At 39.0% G+C, this 22,089-nt stretch overlaps 1 protein-coding gene across 15 annotated transcripts in view; it reads right to left on the reverse strand.

The window, feature by feature from the left end:
* Positions 1 to 22,089, reverse strand: part of foxp1b (forkhead box P1b) — a 232,979-nt gene that overhangs the window by 15,536 nt on the left and 195,354 nt on the right. For all 15 annotated transcript variants that reach the window (XM_038285226.1, XM_038285238.1, XM_038285234.1 and 12 more), the window contains 4 exons: positions 18,653 to 18,839; positions 11,446 to 11,553; positions 6,100 to 6,187; positions 3,643 to 3,726 (listed from right to left, as the gene is read on the reverse strand). In XM_038285226.1, the coding sequence (XP_038141154.1) occupies positions 3,643 to 3,726; positions 6,100 to 6,187; positions 11,446 to 11,553; positions 18,653 to 18,839 (467 nt within the window). The remainder of the gene's footprint in view (positions 1 to 3,642; positions 3,727 to 6,099; positions 6,188 to 11,445; positions 11,554 to 18,652; positions 18,840 to 22,089) is intronic.

A 22,089-nucleotide genomic window follows, 5' to 3' on the forward strand; every position in this document is an offset into this window, starting at 1 on the left:
TAACCCTGCCAGGTTTTTGTTACTCTGAATCAGTACAGCTGAATATAATGTGTTATTAACACATGCAAAGTAACAATGGCTATATTTTTTTTTGTATTTTGCAATAATGATTTTAGTGATGACAAAAAGTACAAAAAAATCAGAGCCAAAAAATATAAATACGGTTCCACCAAATAAGATTTATACATAATAACATCTGGCTACAATATCTTTATTAAGGAGTACAACTGTGATGCAAAACAACTTAATATTTGGAAATGTGAGTGCAGCAAATGGCATAGATACAAACATCCCAGAATTAAAAATAACAGTGTAATCTCTGTAATTAAAGTATTTGTTTTGATTTTATTTCAGTTTTTATCAGATATAAAAATAGCAACCAACTCTCTCTGAAATTAGTGGTTTTTAAATCTGCTGTTAAAACAGACTTGTCCAAAGCCTCACAATGTCTATTTATGTTTTGCAGACTAAATGCTATCTTTTTTCCCTTTCTGTATTTTTTTGGCAGAGTCTGCCAAAATGATTTGGGTTTCGGCAGAGCTGCACACAGGCACACAAACGGTAGTGAGAGATGTGTTATTCTGAAAACATGAAGAAAATAAATTACTCTTGGGTTTGCGTGTTTCTGACACAATACTATCAATAGAAGGAGTCTGTCGTGTTGACTTCTCTTCCTGTGGATTAGCGGGCTTTGTTTCATGTTTCATCCATATTCCCTGGCCATAAACACAGAGAGGCTCCAACAATAGGCCAGACAGGCTGGTAATAGCCTTGCCTTTGTTTGCTTCACCATTTGGTCTCACTCCAGTTCCCGGACAAAATGAGACTTCACACTGAAATTAATTAAATGGTAATTGGTGATCTAATTATACTGGCTTTGACTCGGCAAGCTGCTAAAGAAAATAAACAAAAAGTCCCTCCTTAATTATGTATGGCGTAAAAGGTCAGATTTCTGACAAGAATGCTTAGTGACACTGTGCGGAGCCATCCCCCCATACACAGAGAAAAATACAAATACACACACAGAAACATGCATCGCTAATGTGGCACATTTTGTGTTCATCTTCTTCCTGCCCCCACCATGCCCAGAGTCAGGAAAAGAAAATGTGATGACTCCTGTTCGTTTGTGAGCACAGATTCTGACTAGGAGAGAAAGCATATTTTCAGTTCTTGAAAAGAGTCGATGTTAGATATTAGGCTACAGCAACAAGACGAGATTTTACCCATGTTTAAGAATCCAGGTTTGACCTGTACATATATTGTGGGTTTATTGTACTTCCAATATTGTGATGCACTTTTACTTTAACAGAATAAAGCTTCAAATTAAATAGATTTTTAAACAATGCCTGTTTCTATTTAAAGATCCTGAGCAAAAATGTATGTATATGGATAGTACAATTTATTTTACATTGGATTAAATTAGATAAAAAACACATTAATAACTTTCTCAAGTGAGACAATCATTGAAAAGAGTCTGCCTCACTGTGGTCTTACCTTCAAGCACAGAAAGCCAGTAGACACATGCAGTGTCATTACCTGCTTTATGTTAATATTTATTATACCACAGTGGAGAAATCTCTGCTGACATTAAATTTAAAATGCAGACAGAGCTGATGTATAGAAACGTTTCTAAATATCTGTAGTTTTACTTTAGGTTATTTTTTATTATATTTTAGATTATTAAATCAAGTAAGACCTCAAAAAAGAGCAAAAAAAAAACTAGTTAGCTGAAAAACAACTTCCCTTTCTATTTCAAATTAAGAGCATAAAGTTTAAGCAAACACCTTAACGGAATATCTTGGTGTTACCTAAACAGATAACTGAAAAGCACTTTATGACTGAAAAGCACTTTATGAGACACATCTCAGTTTTACATGACATTTTGTGCTGTTCTAATATCTGAAAATATCTGGTTACAAACCTAATTCTACTAAAAAATGTAAATCATCAGGTTCAAGGGAGCTGCTTTGCTGTGATGCTCCTCAAACAGCATTCCTCCATTGGTGTGTATCGCCAAAGGAAAACTGCAGCTGCATTTACAGGAAGGACTCATCTGTACTGTTCAAAGCGGATCTATTTCAGGTCATCTCAGGAGATAATTTTACTCTACCTCCTATCTGCAGGTAGCTGTGATGCAATCTCCTTCAAGCCTCACTGGGACCATGGTCTCTGACCTGTGTAAGTCCTCCACTCACCCAGCCAAACTCAGACATTTTCATCACAGCAGCTCGCAGCAGGCAGAACTGCCTCAGAGAATGTGAGTCTATTTATTTGAATAATAATAATAAAAAAAAAAATCCCAGCTCACCCCCTTGAGAGTGTTAACACTGAGCTCTGACACAGCCATTCTACCGGGGCCCAGGGGAGGGAGGAGAGGCAGCGAACTCGAGATGCTATCTGTCGCCCCAACCACTTTTCATATACAAATGTCCCTGTGTCAGAGCCCTCGTTCTGAACCCTAATCTACACAATCACACAGGCACGGCTTTAAGAGACAGCTTATTGTCATTCAACATCTCCAGGCGCTTACTGTGGACTGACTACCTGCGCTGATGTTGTGTGTGTAGAATGCGCACACGCAGCCTCCGGATGTCAATAGCCTCCTCACTGTAAATAAATGATCCAAACAGCGCAGGGACAGGACTCCTGCATGTTTATCGTCCATTTATGTGCATGTGTGAGTATGATTTTACATTCATGCCCTGCAGTAAAATTATATCTGCTCATTTGGCTGTCTGAATGAACTGTCATATGGACTGAAATATGAGGGTGAGGCCCAATCTTTAATATGACAAAATAAAGCCGACACTTAAACGCCAGATGCAAAGCCTTAAGCCCTATAGCATAAGGATTTAGCAGTGAGCTTAATGTTATACTGTACTCAGAGAGGAATAGGTATGTTTGGAAAATGTTGAGAAAAATAAATTAAAATCAGTTTCTCCCCTTTACAAAAAAATCTGGTTTCTTTTCTCATTTTCATGTTTACTCTGCAGAACTGGAATGAAACTTCTAATATTAAAGATGAAACCAAAACAAAATCTTTTTTTTTTCTAAGCATAGATTACTAAACATTAGGGTCTAGTAAAGTCATAAAGTAAGTTCTAGAAACTTTTTAACTACAGAGAGACCTAAATTATCACATGAGCCCTGCCCTTAATAAATATATCAATAAATAATACCAGAATTTCTATAGAATTACTCCTTCATGTATTTGAAAGTGATTTTTAATTTGCATTTTAAACATTTTCAACTTTTTCATGGTGAATAATTTATTAGCATTACCATTTTTTTAAACTATAGGTATATTTATTTCTCAAAACATAACGCATCTTAATTCTTCTATATACATTTTTGGCGTTTCATAGATTTTTTTGCTTGGAGAGGAAATGACTCTCTGCTGCAGAGACGGGGGGCCGTTTCATAGCGCGCATCCAGTTCATCACCGGCACCAAATTGAATCTCAGATGTCAGCAGATGTGCTCCAAACTATATTTACTGCTTCCCTCAAGAGAACAGCTGTTTTTATTTAGCAGATATATAAGAAGATGGAGGAAGGGATTAATGAATACATGTGTGCCAATTAAGACAAACAAAAGGAATGGGGGAGGGGAGAGGGAGATGCATGACAGGGTTGCTGCTCACCGGCTGCGGGGTGGCTTTGGGCTCTGTGGACTTGACATGAAGATGCGTCATCATGGCTTGCAGTCGCTCTTTGTCTTTCGCTAGCTATTATAAGAAAAGAGAAAGCACAATGAACAGACGCAGGCATAAACCTTCAGATACAATTTTAAAACGGAAAGGTTTTTGATGATGAGCAAATGAAAGACGGGGTTTTATGGGTGAGAGAACTGTAATTACTTGTATTATAAATGCTTATTCCTGTAGCCTAAGTCTCCATTACTAAAATCAAATGTCTCATTCGCAACTATAAAACCAATTCCTTTCTACCTGTCTGAAAATCAGCGCTGTTTAAGCTGCCAGTTCAACTTATGCAGAGGATGCCTGCATCTGCTGAAGCCTCACCGATCCTTTTTGGATGACGAACCAGCAGAGCAGAAATAACAAGACGCTGCCACGATTTAACGTACGAGCAACTGAAATCTCATTGTTTTAAGGTTAACTTCCTCCTAAACCAGAACTGTTCTCAGCTATTAACTGATGCTAATATCATTCAATTTGGGGCAATTATGTGGCCAGTGACTGAACCACAAATGAACAAAGCCTCAACGTCTGGAACAAATCATCGCTCTTGAACTGCTGCAGAAGCTAAAAGTTGGACTGATGTTTTTAATTGATCAGTTTATTTTAGAGAGGGACTCATCATTTTACTTTAAAGAAAATTATGTTAATTGTTTCAAATTTTATACAATAAAAACTTTGTAAATTGTATATTTTACCTAAATTTGAGCTCAGAAATTTAATGTCTAAATTATGACTGAAACTGTGGTTGCAAATCCCATTTGAACCATATGTTATTGTTTGGGGCTCAAGAATAAAATGCTAAATCTGGTTTCTTAATATGGATTTTATTACATCTCAAATTGTAAGAACGTAGGAAAAAGGGGAACTGTCACACGACTGAATAATTCTCAGTTTGTAGCTAACTTTAGGTAGTTTAGCATTAGTGCTAGTCATTAGTCAGCATGTCATATTTACTGTTGCCGTCATCTGTATCATAGGTCCATTTATGCATGCACAGCAAACTACATTTGGGTTGTTATTGGTTGTAAATTTTAAAAAAAGGCCTAAAATTACTTATTTAAGACTGATAATAAAAAATTTTACTAAACTGCATTGTGTAAAGGGATGATAATGACTTTGCTGAAAGAATCCAGTCGTTGAAAGGTAATCTCTGCCCCACTTCCAAAAGCACATTTTTATGCATTAGATTAGTAAAAAATTTTTGTTGTTTTGGTTTTATGTTTGCATTTAATTTTACCTGTATATAGTACAGTAGAAAAATGACAACCAAAATATAGTAAACAACACGGTGGAACCACATTTCGCCGGACTGCTCTAGATCTGTCTAATAATGAAAGAATGTAAACACATTAATTCTCTCATTAAAATTTTTATTAATAGTTGTTATACAATTTAGCTTAGCATGCTTTAATAATCTAAGGATCAAAATAAGTACTTTGTTATTGCAATGACATTATTTAAGGGCGGTATGGAGAATATTTGATTGCACATGAGCTGATGGCACAGATCATGCTACCAGTGCAAATTGGATAGCGGACAGTATGCTAGCCAGTTTAGCCAGTTTGATACAAACGAGCTTGCTAGCCTTTAGGAAGTCGGTGTAAATAATCTGCACATTTAGATTTTTTTTTTTTATTATTTACAAATATTATTTCAGCAATATCTTACGCATTAAAATAATCATTTTGTGTTTTATTTTAATATAAGTTAAGTAGAATGATTCAAATAAGAAAAAACAACCTAAAGTGAGAAAGAATTTAGCTCATTAGGTTTAGTTTCACTGATCTGTTAAACTAATATCATTTCTGTTCATAAATACTGATGAAAATCTAACTGAATAAATGTTTGCAGACTTTCACATCATGTGTCTTGTTTCTTTCAGGCAGTATATTTTATCTGTTTTTTTTTTTATTAGAAAAGCAGAGCTTTTTTTTTTTTTTATCCCCATCTTTATTATTTTTCTGGGGGAACCGTATCTTAGACGATAATAAAGTAACTCTGAGGGCCAGAATAACCTTCCTGTTCCTCTAAGTCACTAACCACTGACTGCCTGTCCACTCTTTGCTGTCTAGTCATTTCATAAGTGTTTTATTGTTGGTGCCAAACAGTTAAAGTCATAAATAACTTTAAAACCCAGTAAAATTCAAAATGCAATTATCTTCTCCACTCAGCCTCAGGCTATTCATATATCTTTTCCTGGCTGTCATGCATACATAACACATTTTTAATGACTGGTTACTAGCAAATGCGCAAAATTATTTAATTCTGCTGACGAGCCCCGCCCCCATCGAGTGACCCCACGGCTGGTGTCAGACAGACTGATGGAGGGTGTTGGAGGAAGTTTCAGCAGGAGACAGCACGTAAATATTTGGACCAAAACAAGCAGCGGGACAATACCTGCAGCTCCAGCTGCTGGACGACCTGCATTTGCACCCGACACTGGGCCGTGCTCCTGTCGTCCAGGGCGTGCTCATTGTTGAGATGCCTGAAAAACACAAAGAGAGAAGACATGAACATTCTTTTAATCTTTTCATTTTTTTTATTTTTAAACTATGAAATAAATTTTTTCTACTGGTATTTGGGGAGGAATGAGAGGAGGTTCAGCTGAGAAGAATAGAAAAATATTTCTAGATACAGGTATTCAATCACAGTAACATTATAAATATAAAATCAAAATTCTGAATCAGAACAGTATTTCAATAATATAAAAATTGTTTAAAAATACAAAACATTTTATAAAAAATATTTACTTTTCTCATCTGGATTAGAGCAGTAAAGCCCAGTTACCTTTGAATATGGCCATAATATTTCTTATGCCTAGAAATGAAGGGAGCAATGATTAGGGCGATGACACAGTGGCCTTCTCACCCAAAAAATGTGGAGCTCATCACCAAAAAAAAAAAAATAAATAAATAAAAGAAAATAAATAAATAAAACTATACAAAATTAGAAGGAATGATAATTAGGGGTTCATTGCTGAAAGGCAATGTTGGTTTGAATAGTTTCTGATTTACCATTTTTATAATGATGGCAAAAATATCTCTTTGAAAGCGATGTCATTTTAACTTTTTTTTAAAACTGTTGTCCCTTTTATAATATTTTAGTCACTTTTAGATGCAATTCTATCAGAATTAAACTTCTGCACAATAAAAGCTAATTAATAACTGCATATGACTAATGCTATTATTTTGGTGTCTGTTAAAACTATTTGCTGGTTTTCTTTTCAAACAGCAACCTTTTTAAATGTGGAAAAGAACAGGTTCCGTTAGCGTCTGGTCAGTGGATCACTGAGGTAAGTGAGTGTGGAGCCACTTTAATAACATTTATGTAAATAGCAGAGCATATTATAGTGATTGCACAATGTCTGCAGAACAAAGAAGGAATACTTTTTTTAATGTTAAAGAATGACAGTCAATATTTCATGCCGGTCATGCTTGTTCTCCCAGCTTACTGATAAGAGGAATGATTGAAGAATTTCAGGTAGGATTCCTTTGCTAAATTATGCACCAATGCCCTGACACCATTTCTTCCTGCTGCAGCTCTGTCTCGCCATGTTGACTTTGCCCTCTCTTTGCTGTTTGCATTGTTAATTTTATCATCAGAATTAAGGGAATTCAAATACAGCCGGACCAATGGTAGAGGACAACAGGACGAGGAGATGGGGATCTGTCACAGGCTTGAATTATGGATATAATTACGTGCGATTATTTTATTCAGGAAAGATGTTCTCTTTTCGTGCACGTTTATTACTAATCTAAAGTAGTTCGCTGGGTAGCAGACGCTCTTTTTTTTTGGGGGGGGGGTGATTTATATAAAATGGTGGAGATAAGGTTTATGAGTGAAGGAAATATGATTGGAGGAATTTTATCAGCTGCCGCATGAATTACTGTTTGAAAATGCTTATGCAGGGGCATTTCATTAATCATTTAATCATAATCCGAGCAGGATGTTTGAACTGATTTCACAAATACCCTTTCATTTCACTACTTCATTATGCTCACTAATGGATCCAATATATTATATATATCATAAATTATATCACATCTGCGGTGACCATGTAGGTCACTGTCACCAGGCACGTCTGTGTGTGTGCATACAGGCGAGAGAAAGGAGGTCGCAGTTTTAAAAATATATCTACACTTTTCCTGCCATTTGCTGTAAATCAAAACTAGCCAAAGACAACCTGGGAATGCACAGAGGTGACATTATGACACTTCTATAAATTCACCATTTCCTTATGTTCACACACATTTGTCCATTAAACGGCACATTTTGAAAATGGAATCTGTAAACAGTTTGAAATATGAAGGTTTCTGTCCATCTTGTGTTGCGTCAAAACTCGAGGTAACGGGTTTAAAATGTTCCTGGGAATGTGGTCAGGTCTTCTCATTGTGTTTCCGATGATACCCTGCGTAAAATTGACTAAGGTACACAGTTGTCACTTGAAGTTAATTATCGGGGTGAAAATAAAGAGGCATATTTCTTACTCTTAAAAAGCACGGCTGAGAACCCTCTTTGTCAAAATCAATTCCAGCTTTTCTCTGGGCTTTCCATTTGTTCGAATCATATAAGAGCCCATTTAATTAAGTGGGTCGAAAAATGAAACCGGTAAACATTTCAGGACATCTAACTAAATTTCAAAGGGGAAAATAATAGGTAAAGACGTTTCAACTTCAATTTAACTGGCCCCCAGACTGAATCTTCAATGAAGGGGGCGGCCGACGTGAGCAGCGTAGGAATCTCTGGGCTCGTACGAGACATGTGCCTCCGCTTCTTTTCATCCTTTGTTACATTCCACTTTATTTCTTCTAATGACATGGAGAGTCACAGTGCATAATTAATAGGAAATGAAATATTCAAATGGCCCTAATGCAGCCTTGAGAGGAGCGCCTGGACACAGGAGCGGGTGGGGGGATCGGGGTTGACGTCGAGGGAGGCTATGAACGTTGGCATGTGTCACTTTCTGGACTTCAAATGGAGCCACTTTTAAAAGCTCTCTGGCAGGATGAGGGCCTAATGCAGATTGCCACAATAAAACAAGTTAAACAGATATTCAGCCAGCCGCCTTTCCACAATTCACTCGGTTTTGCCCGACTTTTTCCTTCCTCCTCCGCCCTCTCACCGTTTCTAATTATATGAGCTGAAGCGTCAGTTTGAAGCTCTCTCTGAGGAAGGTTTTATTTTCCTCACTGCTGGCTGGAACTTAAATTAAATGCACACCACTATGAAGAGGTGTTTATATTTTAAACGCATAGGAGTTTTGTATCAGAGTGTAAATTTTTTTATTTCCGTGCTTTTTTCTACCGACTGTTACGAGGCCGAGAAGCTGGAAGCTGTTGGGACCATGAGGTATTTGTGGTTTACAGCACTAGAGGGCACTGCGGTGTTTCTATGACCTCTGACTGGACATTACAGAGAAGGGTCCTGACCCTCATCAAAAAGCACCAGGCTCTGCTGTGAACTCCATCCCACCCCCCCTCTGTGGGCTGAACCCAAAAACAAGAACAGGGATTTGGAACTTTGTATTTATCAAGATAGTTGGCGTAGGTATGTCATGTTTTCCTTTAAAGATAAAATAAATATACACGCAGTTTAAAACAACATTTGGTTCCAGTGTTGGCTGTTGCTGTTGGCGTGCCTGGGCTGAAATCTGTTCAACGTTAGAGTCCTCCTCACCTTTCTGTCTCCTCAGTACGTCGTGTTCCGCTGACTCCACACTCAGAGACGCGCGCGGCGCTCTCTCTTTGGGCTTTGCTTCCAGCCTCAGGAGGCATTTGAAGCAGCATTAGAAAGTCTGATGTGCTCTTTGTTTTTGTTTTGGAATCCTTTTCGGAGTCCTGCAGTATCGGTTGCTGGGTTTCATGTGGAAGTGCTTAAGGTTTTGAGCGTTAACACCTTGGTGAGCTGCTCGTACTCTGGCCCGCTCTGAAACAAAGGCGGCTTTGTGGAGACTCTCCCTGAATGTTTTCTTAACATGTTCCAAGCAGTTTGAGCAGGCAACTAAAGTAAACAAGATGTTGCCATGATAAAAACACTTGTAAAAACAGAGCTGAGTGCACTTAGAGACTTTTTCAGGCAGAGCTCTGCTGGGCACACTGACTTTAATTCTCCTCAGTTCTATAAACAAAGGGTGAGGCAACGTCAGAATACAATAAATACTGATAGATTTAAGCAGGCACTCCCTAATCTGAAGTATGCCTGTCTTTGTGGGAAAATGTGAGTCTGCAACACATGCTTTAATAACTGTATCACAGGATGTTTATTAAAATAAAGTAAGAATACATACCAGGCTGTTTTCTCTGAGACGGGAACTGGGCTACCATACAGTCTGACGTGATAAGGAGGTTCAAAGGGGATTTATGTAAACAACACAAAGAAGATTCAAGATGTTGAGAAAGTGAGTCCTAACTTTCAGCCTGGCTTCTAGTCGCTCCACCAGAACACCTTCACTTATGTGTTTGCTTAGAGGCTGTTTTTGGATAATAGAATGGTGTCATATCTTGTTTAAAGAGTGACTAATTCGAGGTGATGGGGAGCCATTGATCTAGTGTCACGGTGTGCATATTTTCCTCCTCTCCTGTAACCATGGCGCTGTCGTGTGTGTTGATCAGTAAACCAGGGATCAGGCTCAAACAGGGCGCGTCAGGCTGGACAGACTCAAACCGCAGATACAGAAAACATCAAAATGCCAACAGCAGCTGACTAGACGACAGCATTGTTTGTTCACCTTTACCTTAAGGTTTGATCTTTTTTGGGGGGATTTTATGCAACAAAGTAGAACATAGCTGCAAAGTGGGTCTGAACTATAAAGCAGAATCAACCTACCAAGATAAGGCTAGGGTAGAAGATCTGTCAGCAGTCGTTCAAACCAGAGATCTGGCCTTTATTACTGAAAACAACATTTTGAAGTCCTCCTTACAGTTTGATAGCCTTGTAGGGAAAACATCAATGTTTGTTCTTGTTCATTAGGACCGAAATCTAAAATTTTAGACCAAAGAAATGTGCCCATAAGCTGAACACACATACCCTGAGGAGATTTATGGTGGAGGCAGCATCATGCTGTGAGGGAAATAAAACTAAATACAGGGGGACCCTGGAGGAAAGCCCGCTGGACAACACTTGCTGCTTTATTTACAGAGAGAGGTACTCCTAGAAAGACCTTTTTATGAGTTTCAAATGTAAAAGTACTTTGTGTTGGTTTTTCCCATCCAGTAAAAAATAAAAATAAAAGTTTGTTGTTTTAGTCGCGTCAAATGTGAAAAGTACCAGGGGAATTAACACTTTTGCAAGGAACTTTACTTGTTGCTAATTAAAAAACAAAAAAGGAGAGTTGGGCATTTAGAAGCCAAACAATGGGCCAACTTTCCAAAGATTTGGAAAGCTGCACAAGAGGAAAGCACTCCTTCTGACCGGTGACAAGGGCAAACACGCAGGGCTCCGAGTGTGAGCTGCCACAGATAAACATCCCACCGTTGTTTGTTTGGGAAAAATGGCCCTGTCACCATGGGAACTGCACTTATCACAGGAATTAGAGGCCCATGCAGTTCCCAGAAGGAGACCCCACCAGAGTGCCCTTTTTCAAGAGTGGGCAAACCCTGACGGAGGAAAAACAACCAGCTGCACCTGCAGTGCATCTGTGTTGCCACGGGTCACAAAACATATAATCGACCCCCGCCCCACCCAAAAGAAAGGACAAACAAACTGTGACAGAAAACACACCTCCAACCATGGCGTTTTACTTACTTGAGGAATGACTGGAAATCATCAAAAACAGCCTCACAGCCGGGCCATTTGCAAACGCCGTGGCCGTAGAGAGGGTGACTGTGGGGCGAATGCTCTTCCAACGTCGATCTGCAAAACAGAAACCTACAATTAATAAAAAGGAAAAAACATCTCCACTTCTTTGAACTCAGTCAGGGGGAAAAAAAGCCTCTGAATGTTCCAAGATGACAGTGTCTGCTGTTAATCAAAATCCTCTCTGTGTGTACTCTGTCTTGTTTCCACAGAACAATATCGACTTCTACTTGATCTGTGAACCTTGGCCTTTGCAGAATCAGTTTACCTGTGTGATCAGTGGTTTCTCTGCTTTTAAACGAGGGAACACTTGTTGTGAAAGCCCAACCAAATCAATACGTAATTATTTAGCATCACTGAGCCATGCTGTAATTCTCTTTGATCGGAATGGCCTTGGGGAGGTAGCAACTGCATCACGTCCAGGAGCCCACCTGGAGAAACCTGAAACACAATCTGAAACCTCCACTTTCACACCATGTACAAACTGTAAACATCCCCGCCTGGCATCAATTTATCTCTGGACCAATTCATGTCACCAGGGGCTGACGAGAATGCATCGTTTGGGGAGCGTATGGCTTGGTACAATCAGTCTAAATAGCAGGAACATCGCTGAAAAACAAACTTTACAACATCTTCCATATGGTGCGAGGCGTGGAACCACAGCTAACCACAATCAGAGCTGAGGGAAGGCGGCATAGTCTGCTAAGAAAGCGAGACAGGCAGCCATATGGGCACAGGCGCTATACAAGACACACAACTTCAGATACAAGAGCCTGGGGGACTGGCCTATATTGCTACCACCTGTGCTTCTGGCGGCTGGTGAGCACGGCGCGGCTGCGATAGCCGGGTGCTATAAGACAGCGGGACATATAAGGAGATTCATGGCACAACAAACTGTTGTGTTCCCACTTGAGAATAACCTCAATGACTAACACCTCATTGATATGCATGTATTCAATAAGAAAATAATGTCCAATTTGTGCCGTACCACATGGCTGGATTAACTTTTAGGACATGATTCATGCTGTACAATTAAAGAAAAAAGATCTAAAAAGATATTAGTAAAAATTTAATCGATCAAAGTGCTGATTTCACAGGATTAAACAAGCAGATTTTCAGATTAAAACCTCATTTGGACTGATTTTTGTAAAGCTGCACATCAAGGAGGAAATTCTGGAGGTCAGCATAGGTTTTCCTGTGTTATAATTACTTACTTAACAGTTCACATTGTTCATAACAGCCAATAATTGCATTGCAATTAGGAAGCAGTCGAGCATTCAAGAATGCAGTTAGTGGATTTTTTTTTCTCCCTCTTTTAAAAAATACAATTTTTTTAATTCAATTATGAATTATGCATTCACATTAAGACCTCTGTTTTGATACAGCTAATAAATAGATGGCAGACGACCAATTATAATGAGTTTTTAACAAGGAAACGTGTGGACTGAAGGTGACGCTGATTTTTAATTTAGAGAGATCTTTTTGCTTTAAGTCTTTGGGAGGAGGCTTGTTGGTTGATTCTGTATTAATAAGATATTAAAATGTGGTGAGCACAAGGAAGGAGTCACAATGATGGGACTTTTTGAATGGGAGTTAAATGACAGAATTTACATCACAGGAGCTACAGTACTTTATAGTAATCAGAGAGAATTGGTACATGTATTTTCATTGCAATTCCACAAAAAAAGTTTATATATATATATACTGTATTATTGTCATTTTGTAATTTTTTTTTAAGCTGACCTGCAATGGGGTTGGCATTACCAACACCAAACAACCTATTTGATTTAATTTTCATACTCCGTCACACACAACTTTGTGGTTTTGTTTTTCCTGGAGTATAAATGAAAAACATTCACCTTGATAAAACATTCACAATAGTACAGTTTTATTATTAAAAAATAATGCTCAGGTAGCTTTTGATTTGGTAGAGTTTGTAGAGTTTTTAAATTGTCTATATTTCAAAGTATCTCATTATAATGCACTTCAGTTCGTAATAATTCTTATTATTAATGTGGAAACTTACAAACAGACAATGTTTTGTTTGGCATCTGAGCCACCTTACTCAATGCTTAGTTCAGGAACTGGTTCTTAAGGTATGAGACCAGATTTAACCAGAGTTCTGAAATGGGCTTGTTGGATGTTGAAAAAGTCTGTATTGATGCTTATATAACATTAAAGACTAACTGCAAGCATTGTCATTTAAAGCATGAAATATTGTCACGAAACTACTATTGATATATGCAGGAAATTATATTGTGTGTATGAGGAAAAGACAAGAGAAACTTTTTAACAGTATTTTGGAGTAAATATGTATTTATTTGTTTTCCTAAACGTTAACGGATTTAAATCCCAAGTTTGATCAGTCTAAGTTGGTTTGGTGTAAACTAAAGAATGATTGAACATAGCCCAGACTGAATGAAATGAGAAATAGTGCTTTAATTTAGTGGATATGCTGCAGGTATTTCATCCTTCTAGGGACCAAAAGCTTTGCTGCAATAACTAGTGTGTAGCAGTGGAGGGTTTTGTGACTGAACGTGGCACAGTCTGCATCAGCCGACTGTCGATGCAACTGAAACACTCAAGACTATTTCCTTTTTACTTTAAAGTAAGGCTCATCCTCAGATTTTAACACACTCTTTAAACTGAAATATTTTCTTTTAAAAACTGCATTATAACAGATTTATAGAGAGATTGTGTTGACAGGGGTAGAGTTACTTCATGGGACAAAGTCTCAGGTGGACCAGTTCCTTTGGGAGACAGGCTTTGCTTGGATGGGGTATATCACACAGATCAATCTGATCTGATAGACCTCTATTGAAAAAGTCAAACTTTTATCCAAACTGTTCTTTTCTACTTTTAGACAAATATTTAAACTTCTTGTGTTTTTAAGTTGCAGCATTTTTATTTTATTTCAAATTGTTTAAAGGCATCTTGGTTGAGAAATTTTATAATAAAATGACAATAAGGAGAAACCTGAAATCAGCTTCCTTTAGTGCACCAGGAGGCAGGTATAGAGTCAAGGTGCAAAGCTTTCTGGTTAAAGAAGAGAATGAACATGAAGACGATCCTGACAGCTGCTAGCCAGTTGTTTTCAAGCTCACTTACTTTGATGGGACGATTTTGGCCATAAACAAGTCAAGGCAGACGCAATATGTCAGAAAGAAGGGAAGATGGTGGTCAGGGTAAGGAGCCTCTAGACACTGCGGGTTCATTCCTCCATCTATACTCAGTTCCCTCCTTCTTTAACACCCCAGATCTTTCCTGGATCCTTCCCTCCTTCTGGTACCACTGCATGCCTTACCCTAAATGATTTAATTAGCTTTTTTTTTCTTGTGTAAGACAAATGAAAGGCAGGAGCGAGAAGGGAGAGCGGTGCCAAATCTGATTATTTATCCCCTTAACAGACTGCTGTGTTACAGTCCCTGAGCTGTTGTTACTGATGGTTGTTTGGAAGTAAAGTGGGCCAAGTGCTTTGTGACGACCCCCCTCCCATCTCCTCTTCACAAAGCTAATGCAGGATTGGGAATTCGTGTCAGATACAGATCAGGCACATTTTGATTTAAATAAGCAAATGACTGAATAAAGATGACCTGAGTCACTGGGGGTATATCTCCATCTATGCATCGCTTTCTGTCGGCCGTGAAACAACACCGCCTGGCAGATAATGTGACTCGGGCTCCGGTCATATCAGGGATGTTATTTAGACAAACACAACTCCCAGCTCTGCCGGTGTGTTCCTAGCAACAACTAAAAGCAGGAACACGTGAATCGTCTTCAGTGTGTCAAGCCGGCAGTGATTGAATTTCTCCGTCTTCCTTAAGACGGAAGTGCAAAGCCCGTGAGTGATTCCTGTGGATGCACTTAAGGTTTTAGTTGCAGGCGTCGTTGTGCCTGGGCAGATTTTATATGACACATGAAACTAACTACATGGTACTTAGGGCCTGCTGTAAACCAATCTGAAGCCAGCCGGGAAAACGGGCCCATCTGCAGAGAGGCTTGTTTCTGTTGCATGACAAAGGGACTTGCACAACCGCATCAATTAAAAGTTCATTAAGTTCAGCACTGGGAGGATGAGTGGATGCTCTCTATTTACGCCCAGCCCATTATCTTCAACCTGATTATTCAAATCCCTGGATTATAACACAGACGTTCTCTCAGAGCCTTGCTTAGAATAATCATCCTTAATAATATTTTATTCTTCTTCCCATGGAGTCTGATTAGAACTGAGTGTGCATCATCAAAAGAGAAGAACAATGCTTTTGATACTTGTGTGATTTATGTGTTCCAAAAATTAACACAGGAAAGGATTAGAGGTTGCGTGGATCTAAATTAGCATCATGCAGCATCTAACAGGGAGTGTTTTGCGCTCACTTTGTTCCAGCCATCTTTCTTAGTTATTGCACATTTGAAAGTCTGCGTGGGTAATCCACTTCCTCCAACAGATGGGGTGCAGGAGAATCACCTGCTTGGTTTTCTGACAGATCTAAGATACTACCAGAATACTCCGACCGAGACTGCCTTCTTCACTTAAGCTTGTGTTAAACTGCTGCTGACATCTTCTTTAATCTCTGACAGTCGGCGCGAGGCAGAGGTGCTGCCAGCTCTTGCGTTATGTCTTCTCTGATGTTTCGTGGAGCCTTCAGCTCTGGGTGCTTCCTGCCTTTGGCTGCCATCAATGCTCACCTTGTTTGCTTGCTTGGCGACAATGTGTGATGGAGGCAGTGAGTCAATATCATCCTCTGCGATTTGTCAGAAAAGCAGACACTCAGCTCAATGATGAAGGAAACAACTAACGCTCTGATTTTACTTTGCTCCAGAGACTGAGTAAGAACTCAAAATGCAGCAAAGGTCACAAACCTACCACAGCGATTAATACTTTAAATCACCTGCTTCTGCCAGTGGCACATATCCCTAGTCTTCTTTAATAACATTTACCAGACAGGGGCATTTCCTGAGAAGCATCTTGGACCAATCTTCTCTGCAGTCTAACTCCAGATCTTCATCCAATCTCTCCTTCTCTGCTTAACTTCAAGGTTTTTCATTTATATTTCCATGGAAGAAGGTAAATTTTTCATTTTGACTCTGCATTATGTATCAATATCCAAAGTTCATCTGGAGTTCTCTACAGTTTTCATTTAAAATCTACCAAGATTTCTTTCTAGAAATTCATGATGCCAGATTCTCTCAGATGGCCTCATAAAAAAACTAAACAGGCCCATAGTAACACATGGAAGAACTTCCAGCCTATAAGCCCAGGTAGAGATTAGGACACAACCGTTTTATGTCTGGTAAGGTAGGACAGAGGGGCTTTTTCCTGCTATCATTCCAAAGTAATCCATTAGGTCCATCTTATGCTTTTTAAAGGGAACATTTCATGCCAGGTCTGCTTTCATAGGCCCTACATTTGTACTTTTGGGCACTTGGAGTCTATAGGTGGTCAGAGAAGTAAAACACTCTTTATACTCTGTTTAGCTCATATTTTTCAGTCTTTAATTTTTCTCTTTTGCCTTTTTTTTAACAAAAATCCACCATTTTTCTCTCCCCTCAGAGGTATTTTATAGTCCAAGCTTAAGGTTGCTGAAGCTCTGAGAGGTAATGTCAAAGTGTTTGGTTGTTGGGCGTATTAACTCACACAGTTCAGTGCCTTCCACTGTGTGCACCTTTAGATAATCATATCTTTAGATTCAAGCTACAAAAGTAACTAAAGAGAATGAGTGGAACGTTCTGTGACCTGGAATGGGGCGTGGTATAAAATGCCTCATTTGCATTTAAAGAAACCAAAGTAAAACAAGCTGCTCTCTACAAACCAAAGAATGGGAATGATATAGACACCCAAGAGCAACAAGCATGAGGAATTCAGATTCAAACATTGTAGTTTATATATACCTCACCTAAATGATTTAAATAGGGAAAGGAATTATCTAAATCCTTGTCCTCTTTAAGGAACCAAAGTGCTTAAAGAGTTTGGTGAAAAAATAAACATGGGTACTTCTGAAGCCTGGCAGCTTGTAGCCACAATAAATGAGCCTTAGTGTCACATCACATTTACATTCGTAGGAAACCGAAATCCATGGATTGTTAATAAGAAGCTGCTAGAAACTCAGATCAACTTAGATATGTAAAGAAAAAAAATCTTCATTGAGGTTCATTATCAGAGGCAGCAGTGATTCTTAAAATGGGATTTTTTTTTCTCCTGCTGATTAAATCTCTGCAAATTAAAGGTTGAAATGTTCATTTTCTTTCTATTATCCCTGTTTTTCCTTTAACAGGAGTTTAAAAATATGGTATTAATATATCTTAAAACCAAATAAACAGTTTTTTACTTCATCTTTTCTCCCTCAGATATTCAGAGAACGTCTTCCTGTTGATCATCTCTCCAACCCCACCACGTCCCTCTCCCCAGCAGCCCCCCTTCACCTCCAGAGGCTGACTGATTTACTTTGCTAAACATGTTTTCATTCGGCATCGCTTTCATACTGACTCTCAGGTTTTGATCACTGAAACACAAGTCAGATGTTACGCAGTGAGCTCATGGTGCCTGGAGGCTCCTCACCAGCAGTTCAAAGATCAGCCTTTTGTGCCAGAAAACAAGCAAACGTGTAAAATGCCAGATTAATTCCTTCCTTAAAGACATGCTTTCTCTTCACCCCTCTCTCTCTCTGACTATACCCCCAAAACAAATGCCTTTCAGAGATGATTTATCTACATTTCGATGGTGCTTTAAAAGCTGTTTGCTTCCTCTTTCTTTTCTTTTTGCATTTTAGCTTAAGCAAAAACTGACGCTATGATTCTGCAAGTCAGCCGATTCCTGAGGTATGATGAAATGTTTTCTTTTCTCTAAGTCAATATAAAGAGAAAAAGGAAATACACTAAGTCAAAGCTGAACTGCAGTCAAAGCCTTCCTTATTAGAGAGATAAGGCCCTCTCAGCTGTACATGTTCCTCTAAATGACTTTATTCTCACCAGGTGTTCATATGAAATCACCAGATCCAAAAAAACAAAAGTGATTTTATTGAATCTGAAAAATAGAACTTACATAAAAACTTAGAGCATCCGAGGAGCGGATTGAAAAAAGGATTCATGACAGGATGTGTTTCAGGACTACATGACTTCAGCGCTGTCCGACATGAGGAAGCAAAGGAAAGGAGCTCACCCGTCTCTTTTGTGACTCATGTACTGCCCGTTGGTGGAGGCGTGCTGGTTGAGGAGCGGGTTCTTTGGCGGCGCCGGGGAGGACAGGTCGAGGCCTCTGTGGCCGTTGTTGCTGCTGTTGTGCTCCTCCTTCATGTGGGCGTTCGTCACCTCTTTCCATAGTTGTTGCAGCTCTGCTGGAATCATGCCTGAGACAAACAAATTGGATAATTAAATCAATTAACGGCTAATCCAACTCTCTTCTTCATTGCCTAATTAAATCAAAGCGTCTGTAAACAAAGCTGAGTATTAATTAGAAAATACTTCACTACAGGGTAATGCACGAGGATCTCAACAAGGCTCCCACACAGCCGTCCCTCATCGACGCCTTCATCTCTCGCCTGCATTTTCTCTGTGATCTGAAGCGTGTTTGTATACACAAATCCCTGGCATTCACGCACATTTCATGCCCAGAGTAAATAATTAACATCCAGACAAGGCATGAAATCTGAATAATCACCATCACTTTCTCCCAACAACAGAGATGTGTCGGGAGCTCACAACAAAAAAAACTTTACAATAGCAACACAAGAAAACATCCCACCCCTGTCTCCTTGAGAAACAGGACCCTCGGGTAATATTCTCAAAAGCGCATTAATGTGCAAAATACTTAAGGCTCTGCACCGCCTCCAATTGACACAGACGACTTAAACCTCATTTAACGAGTCAAGCGCACTGCAGCGCTCGCACGGCTTTGAAAGCAAAAATCCCTTGAAGACATGAGGCATTTTTTCTTTCTGTTTGCTGGAAACACATGGACAGAATTTATGTTGCCTTCAACTCCTGTAAGTGATGACTGACACTCCGGCTCAGACTGAGGATTGAGAGGGATAACGCTTCGTTTGTTCACCATCATTTTCATGTCATGGAGACAAGAGACCTACACTGCAAAAACAATCCAGAAATAAGTAAAAAATGGCTTAAATTAAGTATATTTAGCCTTAATTTGAGCAGGTAAATAAGATGATTTGCCAATGGAATGAGTATTTTCACTCTTAAAATAAGATAGTTAGATAATATTTACTTGAAATAAGACGATAAAATAGTTTTTTCTTATTTTAAAAGGAAATTGTCTTGTTCCATTGGCAAAGTGTCTTACTTACCTCCTCAAATCAAGAAAAAACACACTTATTTTAAGAAAAAATAACTTATTGAGATTTATATTTTTTGCAGTGTAGCTGGACGCCACAAAGACGAGGAGTCCATTTACGTGTTGCATTTTGAAACGTTCTGAGCCTCAAGCTGATGAATGAAATGAGGGCTGAGAATCTTTGTACAAACAAAGTGAATCTGGATGAGTCAAATTTAGCACAGACATGTTTACTGAGATAACACAGTGCAAAAATATTCATACTCCTAACCTAGTAGAAAAAATGCATCATGAAGACCAAGGTTTATAACAGACAGTTCAGCAATAGATATGAGGAGATGTTTAAAGCACAGCTAGATGATAAAACAGTTACTAGATTTAACACCTCTGCTTAGGATAACCTGCCATCACTAATGAATCATGGTGGAGGGGCAGATGCTTTTTCTCAGTGAGAACAGGAGGGGTGGTCAGAGTAATGGGTACAGGACAAAAGTGGAAGCAAACCTGCATAGACTGAACATACTGGGGACGGTGGTGCAGGGTTTCTTTGCATTAAAACACGGCTACAACTGAATGCACTGTAGGAACAAATACTTTTGCGTTAGACTGGCCAAGTGAAAGTTCAGACCTACTGTATATTCAATGATTCAAAATCCTTGTTAATTCTCATACATATATTATACAAAATACTTGCAGCTATAGATTTGATGAAGTGCGTTTGTATTAAAGATTTTTCGCAAAAAAAAAAAGAGCCTATTTCTCCTCGTGCACGCTCCGTTTAAAAGTTGTTGTTTGCATCGCTCATACAAGCTTACTTTCCACATGAAAATTTGCAATTTATCCACTATGTCACACTCACCGGCGGTAAGTGAAAATGGAAACGAGCATTACATAAACATATCACCAGATTGACAATTAGGAAGACCACTTATATTGATCAATTCAGGAAAAAGAAGATATTTCACTATACCTTTAGGTTTTGAATCACAATGGATGCATATTTTTCATTATTGTTTGAATATTTAAAAAATGCACCCTTCACATTGTTACCCCCCTTTCTGTTAGTCTATCAAATAAATCACTGACGTTTTTTAGGTTAAAATGTAAGAATGCTTTGGAGACAGTTAGTTGAAATACATATTTATTTTCTTAATCTGCAAAGAAAGCCTCATGTTCTCAGTGTGGTTAAAGGAAGCCTGTGGACATGTGGTTGGTTGAACCGCAGAGTAAATGGGAAAGACCATTCGTTTAGAATTACAATTAATTACATCCATTCTCAAAATGAGCACTGCCAAATGAAAGATCATTCGCACATGACCCCCTCTTCTCATTACCAGTCCTATAGATAGCAGAAGTGCTTCCTTTCAGCAGCAGATTGTAATACATTGAGCGCAAAATGCTTAGTCTTAATTTATTCCTGTTGTGGAAAATAACTGTGAGGTGAAGATCTCAATATGATCAGCGAAAAATATTTTTAATTTGATAAGCTACTAAAGATTTTAATTATGCTGGTAATAGAGAACATTGGCCTAATGAGGCGGAGGACTCCAGAGAGACGCAGGGGCTAAGAACTGTGAAATGAGTCTGATAGGATTGCTGTAAACTCACACTAGATCGTTTGCATATCAAAGAGCAGGAAATGATTGCAGGACAAATCAATAACCTTTCCACGTTCCAAGGAGCGTCTTTCCTCATTCCAGAATCTCAACGCTCTTGCTCTATTCTGTCTGGCTGTATTCACCCCAACTCTCCTCAACGCCTTGATGTGCCTTAATCGAAGCGCACGTCCATGACAGGCTAAACATGCTTAATGCTGCTGCCTGTGTTTCAGCACGCTAATCCGCAGCTTGTTGATTTCCAGCTGCAGTATTAATAGATCCCTTATTGTTTCATTGAAGTAAGATGAAGTAAGCAGAGGTTTTTCTCTTTTCTTTCAAAGGGTTTAGAAGGGGAAGGTCAACGCTGATTCGAGTGTCCGGTGCTCCGACAGCGGGGCCAATCATTTTCCCCCCACTTGGTTCTCGGTGACAGTGGATGATGTATTTTTAGCCGGTTTGCTTGACAGGGCAGCCCAACGCCGTCTCAATTACCCAGCAGCCCAGGTGACCCCGGCGCAACTGTTTACTCGGATGAAACCAAGGTGGATTGACTGGTCTGATGAGAGAAGTAACGGACTGAGACCAACACGTCTCTGGCTTTATTGCTCTCTATTCATAGCGGCGTAACCCCTAACCTCCTAAAATCCAACAACAGCCATGCCTCATGATTCCTTATAAATGACAATAAAACATCATTACACAAATGTCCCT

Source organism: Cyprinodon tularosa, unplaced genomic scaffold (genome assembly GCF_016077235.1).
Source record: "Cyprinodon tularosa strain WSP-4 unplaced genomic scaffold, ASM1607723v1 ctg209, whole genome shotgun sequence".
Taxonomy (NCBI): Eukaryota; Metazoa; Chordata; class Actinopteri; order Cyprinodontiformes; family Cyprinodontidae; genus Cyprinodon; species Cyprinodon tularosa.